The 12,202-nt window shown below is 40.6% G+C and overlaps 1 protein-coding gene across 3 annotated transcripts in view; it reads left to right on the top strand.

Moving 5' to 3' along the window:
- gosr1 (golgi SNAP receptor complex member 1) overlaps positions 1 to 11,454 on the top strand; it is a gene marked incomplete at its 5' end in the record, with an annotated part of 45,569 nt that extends 34,115 nt beyond the window's left edge. For all 3 annotated transcript variants that reach the window (XM_080427967.1, XM_080427966.1, XM_080427968.1), the window contains 3 exons: positions 5,367 to 5,396; positions 9,563 to 9,645; positions 10,781 to 11,454. In XM_080427967.1, the coding sequence (XP_080284093.1) occupies positions 5,367 to 5,396; positions 9,563 to 9,645; positions 10,781 to 10,905 (238 nt within the window). In that variant the 3' untranslated portion in view covers positions 10,906 to 11,454. The remainder of the gene's footprint in view (positions 1 to 5,366; positions 5,397 to 9,562; positions 9,646 to 10,780) is intronic.
- Positions 11,455 to 12,202: the final 748 nt, after the last annotated feature.

The following is a 12,202-nucleotide window of genomic DNA, read 5'->3' as shown; positions in this document are numbered from 1 at the left end:
GGACATCTGCATCCGGTTTCATGACCTGGATTCCGTTTCCGGTTTTTGATTCTTTTCCCCAGTCATTTTCGTCCAAAATAGGTAAATAAACGGTCTTTCACACGGTATGACGGACAAACGGACAGTTTCTCTTCTATAATCTATGGTCTGGGTGACGATCAGTCATCGCCGTCGTGTATCACATCGTAATTTTGGCGATCAAAACAATCTGGGAGGACGTCACATCCGTTTTCATGTTTTTCCCTGTCTAATCTATCAAGAAGGGTGAGAGAGACCCAACGACCTGATCAAGCAGTCATGTGCTGCTCTCTAGTGGCGGATTTGTGCTGGGTCTTTATATTATGTGCCCTTAAATTATTTTCATGAGAAAAATTCAAAATATAAAAATAAAAAAACACGAAAATTGCTGGCACTGGGGGAGTACTTTATGAAAATACTCTGGCAGTCAAAGAGTTAATATGTCTTCATCAACCATACTTGAGTCTGAACATGAATGAAAGCAATGCCAAGACTTTCACGGAGAATGGAGTGAGGTGATGTTGAGCAGTTTATTACAGAATGAGTCAAGTGCTGGAAGGTGTGCTTCAGTGTCAGATGAGTAGGCAAGTGCAGGAAAGACCATATGTCTTCTTAGTGGCAACATGCCCATCTAAGCTGGTGATATGTTTTTATTTCTACCCTTTTGTGTTTATGTTGGCACTCTTTTTCTTAACACAACTTGTCAATCTTGCTTATGGAATCCATTACATTAGTTGTCCAATAATGAGAAAGCAAACACACTGTTTATCAGTATATTATCTTTAACAAACAGGAACTAGGAGGGAAAATCAACCCAGAATCGCTTTGTACCACCACTGCTGAAATGAAATGCTATTTCTCCTGTTAGCTATGTGGCTTTTTTTTATTAGGACGGGAGACGATTGATACTTCTGTCGCAGTCTATATGAATAATTGTAGTCATATTGCAGCGCAGGTGGAAGTGCACCTTGCTTCTTGACATTTTCATAGATGTGATGCTTATTGAATGCAGCAGTAAAAAATATTGTTTCATTTAGAGCTCAGAGGCTGCCATTTTATATGGCTGAGGCAATTGTGTTGTTTCTTGGTAAGAAAATATATAGCTTTGCTTCTTTCTTCCATGTCATCCATAAAAAAATGCCACAGCTTAATACTGTTTTCTCAAACCTTTCTGGAGTTGAGTCGTGTATACGTGTGACAGATGAGCTTGTGTGCAGGACATGACATGTAATCAAAGTTTAATAAGTTTGTGCTTGAGTGTATCAGAAGTGTCAACACGGGTATGAGACGTTACACAGTACTCTGTTATGAGCAGTTCCATCAGGAATGGGCGGCAGTAGCAGTCTGTTGATAACTACAGTCGATTTCGACTTGGACGATTCAGCATCGATACAGTGACAACATTTAAGCTTATTTTTTTTCCGTAGGTCTTTTATTCTATGCCTTAATTAGTTTTTAATCTACTTTTTACCACAAGTAGGGTCTTACATTGTTGCCGACCTTTTTTGCTTTGCCTTTGCTATTTTTATGCCATAGTTGTTAAGTAAAGTGTGTTACAAATTACCTGTAGGGTAGCACTTGCTGTGCATCCTATGTGTATAACGCATCATGAACATACTTATAAGGTATTATAATCTGCTCATAACCCTGTATAATCAGATTATAACATAATCGATTATAGCCCATTAATGATTGTCGATTTTTCCTGTTACTTCTGAGAGCAATGTTGCATTGAACTCTATGCTAACATTGCCAGTCAGAGATATGGCTGAGGGAGGCAGACATCAGTAGTGTTTTGAAAGCGTACATCTGGGCACATTTCTCAGTATTATTTATTATTATTCAACTCTGTCGCAACTTACCATGGGATGCGCTGTGAGCTTGTAGTAGATTGGCTATTTTCAGCCAGCGAAACCATCATTCGACAAAGTAAAAAATAAGGCTTTATGGGTCCATTTAGTTACATTTTGTACACTCTCAGTTAATTTAACTCTCAGTTATGTTTGTGATGTTTGCCACATCCAGGAAGTGCCCTGTCTTAGAGCTGCCATGGGAAAACCTTTTTTACAGACATAGTAAGGCTTAAATAAATTCACATGACACCATTTCACCGTTCCATTTCACTTTCTTTCTCGTGACAGGTGTATAGATCAGATAGTCGTGCTCTGCAACAAGACCAAAACTTGGATCACCTGGTTCAAACTGACAAGACTTAGCCTTAAGGTCCACACATACACAGACCGTGAATGTTGTTGGAGAGCGTTTGTGGCTGAATACCTGTTGTAGTGTGTGCGGTGTATAGGTGGTGTTTACGCCCGTTGATTGTAGTGAGCCGTCACTCGCCGACCGAACAAACTTAGTCGGTTGTCGGACGTCGATAGCTGTTGGTGGCAGAGAGGTGGGTAGAGCTCTTGGGCCGGCTGTTTGCCTTGTTGCGCTTTCTCGTCATTTCTTCCCATCTCATCTACTTCTGATGCAGAAACAGCCAGCTTAGATAAGCCAGAGACATTGCCTGTCGCACATTTAAACTAGACGATACCATAATCTCAACTATCAATTCCTATCCCGAGCGGCAACACCAGAGTAGCACAAAAATGCTCTTTGTTTATGTTTTTGTGAATGCTGCTTCAGCTTTTGATTCTCTAAAGACTGCAGACTACGGCCACCTCCTGGTATGGAGAGTTATTTCCTCTTATTTTATCTGACACAGGCACATAACATGCATCAGTCGACGTTTGTGTGGTGTGAAGAGACCAACTTTTCAACACATTTCATCCAACATCGGACCCGACTAATCTCACAATGCCAGTCTGTAGAAGTTAGGACAACTACGTTTGGTGTGTAGGCCACCTTACGATCAAAAAGATCCTTCATCTTCCTTCACCTGAGCCACAGTATGCAAACGGCAACAAAATAACAAAGTCATTTACATAATTCAGAATCATCATCATCATCTGTCCAGGACAGGCTTCAGACGCACCTCCTCAGGAGACTTAGCTCAGATCTGAACCCATTTGCACTTACTGGCTGAGTCACCAGGCATCCCTGGAACAGGGATGCCTGGTGATTCAGCACAATGAGGTCACACAGCTCCTTTATCTCAGAGGCAGAACACCAGCATGCAAAATGTGCTGAAATGTCATGTGCAAAGTAACTCAACATGACTGTCACCTTTCCTCCAGTTCCTATACATTTTGCCGCTTCCGAAACGAATTCATATGCTTTTAACACCGCAGCTTTCACCATAGCCAGTGCTGGAAGAAGTACTCGGATGTTAGTGTGCAAATATTGTTACAACTCTGTAAAACATATTCACATTAAAACATATTTACAGTGTCCAAATTAAGAACAAAATGTTTTTCGAAAAAAATGAAGTATAAAATAGGAGCTTAAGTGGTTAATGTTTGTATTAATCTAATTCTGCAAAGTAAAAGTAAATAATTGTAGTGGAGGCCAAAGGACAATATTTGCCTCTGCAATTTAAGTAGAAAGTATAAAAAAATATATATATACTCAAGTAAAGTAAATTGACTATATTTAAGTACAGTACTTGATTAAATGTACTTATGTACTTTCCACCACTGACCATGGCATAATCCCTGCCAAAAAAGGGGTAGAATATGCACATCACCACAGTTTCTTTAAACACGGTGCTGGACCCAAAAATAATCAAGTGAAGAAAAAAGGGAATGTCCGCACACGATAGGCTGCTCTCCGGTCTTTTTTATTATTTTAACCAAACAACGTTTCAACCCATGCAAGGCTTCATCAATAATCCATGCCATCAACAGAACTAAGGGCTGAATATGCTTCCTGTGCCCTTGTCTGTAAAAAAAACACACACACTGCATTAATATTCCGTCAGTACTCAGTATTAGGCCACCCCTTAGCATCTGCAAAGACAAAAATGTGTCTGTGTCATTTTGATAAAACTTAAGTAACAAGCACAAGATTGCCAGCAACATTAAAACCAGAATAACCCCCAGCAGCTTGTCCTTACGTAACAGTGCCCAAGAGAGATTAACTAGCGTTCCCCTCTTACCAACTCCAGTTTCAATTGTTTGAGTTTTAGCCACTCCCTTTCCAGAGCCAACTGTACCTCTGCCACCATTGCTTTCTGTGCCTGCTCTGCCTGCAGCCTTTTATGCTCTAATTGAAAATGTAACATCTCCCACTCCATTTTAGTCTTTTCTCTTTCTACAGTGCATGGATAAACTGCTCAAAGGACAGATTCTCCAGTGCCTAGAGCCAACCCGAGAGCCACAAAAAAATTGTGTAACTCGCACAGTGCACAATCGCAGAGAGGACCGAGTAACAAAGGCCCCTAAACCGCCTAGCCCAAGTACTAGCTCACTGGTGGCGGGCACTTAGAGCCACCTTGCATTGGAGGAGGCTAACTGCCCCTACCCCACAGATGGTGCCTCTGAGACAACTGCTGCTAACCACGCCGAAACTATACAAAAATGTGCCCGTAGACCACAGAAGTACCTTCCACTTTCTTTTTCTAGATTTTTTTTTCATGTGTTGTACTTTATGAAATATTTAACTTCAATTTTATAGTGGAGCTTTGATCGACCCAAATTTGGAGTCATACGTCATAAATATGCCAGATTTTGAGTCATTATACTCTTATGTACAGGTACATAAGAGTATAATAATTCTTCTGGTTCCTCAGAAATTGTAGAATAGCAAAAGATAAATAAGACATGGAATAGTCAAGAATCAGAGTGTAGCAGCATTATCAAAAACAATTTGACCATTTGATTCTAACTTTTAAGGTGCATGAAGATGCTGCGTGCAAGATTGCTTGTAAGTGGTTCTCAATCAGGGCCCATTTGAAAATCTCAAAAGTGTTGGTGGCCCATCCATCTGACCATAATAAGTAAGTAGCCCTGGCCCACAGGTTGAGAATCGCTGTCCTAAGTTATAAACATCTATCCGTCCCAGTGTCTCTCCGTCCCATTGTGTTATACTTGGGCATGCCTCTGACCTCAGACAGGCAGTTGTGGGTTAGTGATGGTGGGGGGGACACACTGGCTTCCATTGAGCACAGGTCTTCCTCAGGACCAAGTTGTACACTGATAGCTTGATAGCTTGTTTGGCGAGCCACAGTACAGGAGCTGTTCTGTGAGATATGGAGAGAAGGGAAGGGAACACAGTCTTCCTTATCCTGGTAACCTGATCAGGTTTCTGAGAAACAGAGCATTGATCAGTGCCCAATCCCCCAGAGACAGGGAGCTCAATTCATTCAATCCCCTTCAATTCACCACACTCCTTGCCATAGCTAACCAATGTTTTCTCTCTTCTCCCCCTTTCCTCTCTCTCTCCCTCTCTTTCCTTGTTTACAGTTCTGACCGGCTGATGGATGACACAATAAGGTGAGACATAGCGTCTGTCATGTGACGATTGCTGATACACATTTCACACATTTTTACCCATAATTAGATTTTGATTTGATTGAGGGGCCTACAGTTGATTGATAGGAGGCAAAACCATGTACTGGATTACACAGTCATGTTACATTTATATCAGCTCACAAAAAAATAGCTTTGCCAGAGATTATCATCTCGGGTATAATGTATACCATAGAGACACTATCAATTAAATAAATGTAATAGTACAAAGCTAATGTAATGATTGCATGTTAAAAAAACAACATGCTGATTACCTTTTGTGTTGACAGGTAAATGCAATTAGTTTGCTTGAGAGTTGACAGCTGACCCGGATAATGTAACAAAGTCAGAATTGCTACAGTGCAGCATCATGTTTAGATTAATTCATTTATTTCTATAACCATGAACCGTTTATTTAGACATTTAGTCAGTTTGCTGATTCAGCACTTTGGAAATGTATGTCTAAACAATCGACCTGTTATTAATTATATATCCTCTCGTGAAATGCAATCTGGAAAAAAACATGGATTAGTTTAGTTTATTAGGATCTCTATTCGCAGTTATAAATGGTAACAGCTACTCCTCCTGAGTAAAAGAAAGGAAAAACCCTGTTTTTCACGCTTCAACAAATGAAAGCGTGTAAATTGGAAACAGATTGGGCCTCATTCACAAAACCTTTTTTAGAGACCCTTTCCCCATGTCCCCTGGTATGGTATAATTTTGAGTGCAACCCAAGTAGGTACATTGTATAAGAAACGCAGAGGGCAGGGCACTGTGGAGCTGTCGTATTTGTATGAAAGGATTATTGCAGTATTTGTACAGACTGCACTGTCAGCTGTCCAGTAGTAGCGTAGTCTACTAATAATAGATGGAAAATAATACATCTCAGATTACAGAAAAGGGGTGTGGGCCTAAACAGGACTGTATGTACTACTGTATGTACTACTCTACGTAGAAAATTCTATGCATGTCTTGTTTTGTTAGGTATAGGTGCTTTACTTGAAAAAGTAAAAAATAAATAAATTCAATATTACAAATATTCGTAAGTACACTTTATCATCCAATATGATTAAACGGATGTTTGGTGAATAAAGCCCATTCTGACAAACATCACCATTATGCTTGTGTTTCGTTCGGGCACAAGGTACTTCATTTCCCTCAGTGATGGCTGATGGCAGCTCACAAGGCTGTAAAAAGAAAGGACCTTGTGCACTGTTCAACATGGACAAACTGCAACCTTGCTGTGGGGTGTTCATTTCAAAACGATAATCTTTTTGACGAATAAAAGTTAGTTTTGCAACTATATAACGATCTGAACTAATGTTTTCACTTTGCATTGATTAGAATTTATTGTTGCGCGTTGAATCCATAGATCGATCTAAACATCCATCGGATCATCATACACAGAGGGAAAAAATGGTACATCAGTTATTCCACTGTGTAATGTATCCATCTCCAGTCAATTTTACTTCCTGTTTTCCCCCCTAATCCTATCATCAAACCACATACGGATGGGATCTTTTATTAAATGTCACATCGTAATGGCAACCAGGCAGACTAGATCAATTCTCACAACGGTGATGTAAACAGAAAGTGAACACAGTGACATCTCAGAGTATAGTTTACTTACAAGTCAAATCTAAAACAGTAGAGCCTAGATTTGTTTAGTTTTTGTGCAATTATTCGAATTAAAGTGACAGTGTGTTGGTATCTACCACATGCAGACCACATCAGCTCAGCTCATATATCATTACATCATAGCTTGCACTGTACTACAGTGTATATTTTCATGTGTATTCCACTGTGCATAATGTCCTGCGCTGCACTATTAACCCATTCAGACCTGAGGCCCATTCTACAAATCATCTCCGTCGGGTGGAAACCTCATACAGTGTGTCCAAAACGGTTTCTTTTCAGGAATTCAAATTCAAAAGCATCTAAAGTTCATCACAAGCTCAAAGCGCGTCGCTTCGTGCCGCGTTTCGAGCTTGTGGATCTGCTACTTTTGATACTTTTGTGTGACGCTGTAGTATGATCAAGTAGGGCATTAATTTACGAAAAAACTAAAAACAAGTTAGTTAGTTCCAGTAAGAATATGGAGGTAAGAGACTTCTGCCCGACACCCGGCTACCTTTGTCAGTCACTCACATGGTTTTATCATATAGGTGGCACACATTGCGCTACCTGTTTCCTTACATTTAACCACATTCTGACTTATTATATCCTACGTCCTTCCCTCCCATGTCATAGTGAAGCAAAAAACAAATAACCAGTGTGCTCAATACATTTATTTTATTTTCTTTGTACAATGAAATGAACGTTTTTATTAACCACTTATTAATTATTTGACAACCCGATCCAGTTTAATGTCAAATAATGACCAGCTGGAAAAGTCTGCATGTATTTGTGTACGGTTGCTCATGTGTGTGCCTTCTTGTCTGATATGCATTTAGCATTTAGCTACAGGCCAGCTGACCGTGTTGGAGGAGTCAGCAAATGTGTTTCTCTCCTCACTGTGAACATGATCCACAGCAGAGATCTCCTTGGCCTGAGCTGGGGACTGTCTCCTCAGCAACTTTAACCCTCAGGGGATGGCATGGAATCATCTCCATCTCTCATATCATCTCTCTCTGTCTATCCCTCTCTCCCCCCATCTCTGTAGTCTACACACACACCCTCACACACGAGACCCTTGTTTTGCAAGCAACTTGACTCAAAACACACACAAATTGTCTATGTTTGTGTTCACAGGTTTTGATGTCTTTGGGTGTATACATAGACACTACGCTTTTATAAGTTGCCAGCTAGATATGTAAACAGCCACAGCGATCCATCCATCTGGTTGTTGAGCATTATCTATGTCCTCCTTTGGGACCCTGTCACCCAGGACTAGAGGTAGCTAGTCCCCAGGGGTGACTACTTAACTGCTTGTCACGTGGCTGAGGCCTCACCGTTGCATCATCAAACCTGCAAATAAAAAACAATTAGAGCCAACCTTGTTTGTTAATCTTACTCTATAGATATGTCGTCTGCTTATTTTCCAGCTGGTGTGAGCTGCATGAATTAAAGCAATCCAGCGGGCTGGTGTTTTAGATGGGGCCTGTCTCCAGAAGCCTTCACACTGCTAAAATAAGATGGGGAATTAGTGTACTGTGAAATACTTCAGGATTTATGAGCACAGCACTAAAAAATCCTGAGAATGAAAGGGAGCCCTGAGAATGAAAGGGAGCCCTGAGAATGAAAGGGAGTTTAGTTAGCCCTCTGCACAATCATAACATTTCCCGAATTAGCCTGTATGCGCCAAGACATTTTAGCATCTTCTACGATCAAACTTTCTAGAGTCCAAGTGGAAACCGTTGAGGGAGTAGGATGCAGTAGCAGCTGGTTTCTTCTGTCTTACCACTCGGCATCACCAACTCCAGTGAGGGGCTGAGACGTGGGCTTTAGCAGTTGATATATTGATTAGCTTGTGTAACCGATGCCACAGAAGCAGAGTGAAGAGGCTGGGTTTTCCTGCCAATTGCCCAGCTGCACTTTTCCTCAAAGATGCTGAAGCCTCACTTTGAGGGTGAGAAGTACATTATGACGGCAATTCTATACCCTCCTCCTTCAGGGCCAAGTACTGCCCTACACACACCCATGTTCTGTACCACATACGCTGCACACACGAATAGACACCTATGCCTGATTTATACTTTATATGGTTGTGTCATGTGCACAAAAAAGAGAAAGATGTACAAGCTGTTGTGAGGCTGTAGATCTGCTATTTTTAGTGTGTGACACCGGTTTACAACTATGTAAAAATCAGGCATCAGAAACACTAAGCTGAAGGAGAATACCATTGGCTCTTACACCCATTGTAATGCTCTCCTGCATTGACTACTGATATGACTTCTCTTCCAATTGTAACCTCATTCTGAACGATCACTCCCTCCATAGCTGCACTAATGGTGTTTCCACCACAATACTATCCATTCTCTAGGCAGGGTAATGACACTTGTGGGACCTATCATGATTTATTTTGTGCATGGGTGAAAGCATTTTACAACCATATGGAGAACTGCAACTAGGTGCAATGTTATGTTTCAACATAGTCTCTCTCTCTCTCTCTCTCTCTCTTGTGCCACTCCCCCACTCCCCTTCCTCTCCAGTATTGCCATGGCAACCAAGGAAAACATGACCTCGCAAAGGGGAGTGCTGAAGTCCATTCAGAGCAAGGTCAACACTTTGGCCAGTATCCTTATGGCAGTGGTTTTCAAACTTTTTGTGCCCAAGGTCACACCAAAAGGCACACTGACACGTCTGTTTTCATATCTGCGCAAAATAACCTCTATAACATTTGTTATCACTCTGTAAAAAGTAAAATAAATAAACTAAACAGCGAAAATAGACAATCTACAAGCTTGCAAAGCTCAGCGATGCGACACATTGTGAGCTTGTAGATGCTTTAGAGCGTGTTTGTAGAACCAAGGATACGAGAACATTTGTAATTGATCCAATAAGGAAATCGCTGATTGTCTACAATCTCCTTGCAAACTTGAATGATGAACCTTTGCTGGAAATTTAAATTTGGGTGTTTGGCCCCTTCCTAAGTGAAAGCCTCACCCGTAGCCCCGGACACTGCCGATTCTCCTCCCAACTGTCCCCATCACCTTTGAGTGTAATTTATATTGAGAATGTACTGTATATTGTATAATGTAGTCAGCAATTTAGTTTTATTTCTGAAAAGCAGAAGTCATTAGTGTTATTCCCTCCTTATCTCCCACAGCAAAAAAAAACGTTCTGCTGCTTGTTCTCTTTCCCATGAACAAACACAGACTGAGGCAGGTATTGGTGATGGGAATGGAATTCATCGTACTTTTCACTAAAAGTTTCGACGTCTACATATTCCAACCAACATCCGACGGAACATCGTGTGTGATTGGTCTGACACTCTATGCGCTCGTGATATTATTTTATTTCTGCAATCTGTCAGCAATGTACCATGTACTGTTTTGAAGAAAGGTTGGCTGCCTGCCGAGATTGCAACTCCATACTTACCGTCTGTATTGAAAGTCATTGCTGTTACACACCAGCACCACAGTCACAAAATAAATGACAGTCTACTGTAGCGTCTCGTCTGTGTTATTACACAAATATAATAAGCTGCAGCAGTGAGCGGCAGTGGTGATGGGCAGGAGTGGGCGGGGTGTGGCCTAGTGGCGAAAATATCGGATAACTTAGGATAACTGTGCTAGGAGAAGCGGCACAAACAAACCAAAAATCCACCCTTTTCAAAATTGTTGTATAAGATGTATGAGAAACTTGAGCTGTTTTTAACCTGTCATTTAGAATCTTTTTGAATGTCCCTTAACTTGCATGTCTTCTAGACCGTTTCCCAGCCATCAACAACCTCATCCAACGAGTCAACCTGCGGAAGAGGCGAGACTCTCTCATTCTAGGTGGAGTCATTGGTGTCTGCACCATTCTACTGCTGCTCTATGCTTTGCACTGACCAACAGGCCCAGTGGCCAACAGCTTTTGTAAAGGAAGTGGGGTTACTCTGCTCTTTGGAGCACGGAAGCTTCCAGGAAACTAAGCCTGGTGATTGGAGAACTCTGGAGGCTGTTGAGCAGTTTCATCCCATCAGCCAACCAAACTACCTGATTTGTACTTAGCAATGGGAGAAGAAGAGGACTGGTGGTTGGGTGCTGTTCTGTCACCAGTAAGACATTGGAGAGACCAAATGTACTATTAGGACAAGAATTTAACCACTTTAACCCTGGCATCCCAATTTTGGGCATGTCATTGTACATGAAAATGTACAAAATAATTCCTAAAATGTTTCGAAATATGATTTAGAAAGATTTTGTGGTTAAGTGGTTAAGTAATTATATTGATAACACTCACTTGGAGAAAGACTTTGTGCCGAGCTCGGCCTGAAGAGACTGATTTTGAATGTCAATGATATTTTGAGGTGCAAGGATTTTTAGTTGAATGGTCTTTTAAAGTGATGAAGGGGGACGGTTTAGTAATCATCAGATGTAAAATGTCCATTAATAAATTATTCATATTCAGTATGTACAAAAGTGTGGTGTTGTCAGGGACTCGGCACTATAAAACATTTTACTAGTTTTTATTTGTTATTCTTAATGTGTATGCATCACTAAGAACTACTAAGAATGGTAAGTATTACATTTTAGGATTACAATACTTACATTTACTTACACTGGGAAGCCATATTGTGATTTATAGAAATGGAGGTACCACATACTTTCAATAGCAACGTGGGATATTAATCAAAAACGACCTCATATGTAAAGCAAATATAAATGACAAAATACTTTGGTTAGGCTGTACGTCTGTCATCTGGTAAGTTTTGTTTGCGACAACTGTCGTCCTCCATAACAGTCCAAAATATGTAAGTTAATGCGTTCTTAGACTGAAGTGTTCATTTTTATCAATATGTTGTCAAATCAAATATTGGTGGGGGAAAGTAATGGTGATAGTGAAGAACTATGATTGTCACTATCAAAGTGGTCTATACATTTAACTGATCTGCAAAGGCTAGAGTAGTACACTGTGCACTAACCTTTGATTGAAATACTTGCAAAGGACTGGGGTGGAAGTTCCTTCAAGATTAAAGTATTTCCAGCTGTGATTAAAATAATTGGTAAACAATTCAGCAAAGCCTGGGAGTCTTGACGTACATGTCATGTCAAAACATTAAATAAAAGCAGCTTGCTGAGAAACATACATTTGTTTCCAGGCTGAAGCTGTTACACAGCTGGAATCAAATTCTTATTTGATTT

This window comes from Gymnoscopelus braueri (assembly GCF_963280865.1).
Source record: "Gymnoscopelus braueri genome assembly, chromosome: 5".
In the NCBI taxonomy this organism is placed as follows: Eukaryota; Metazoa; Chordata; class Actinopteri; order Myctophiformes; family Myctophidae; genus Gymnoscopelus; species Gymnoscopelus braueri.
The sequence above is the reverse complement of the archived record's forward strand: the minus strand, read 5'-3'. Positions and strand labels throughout refer to the sequence as shown.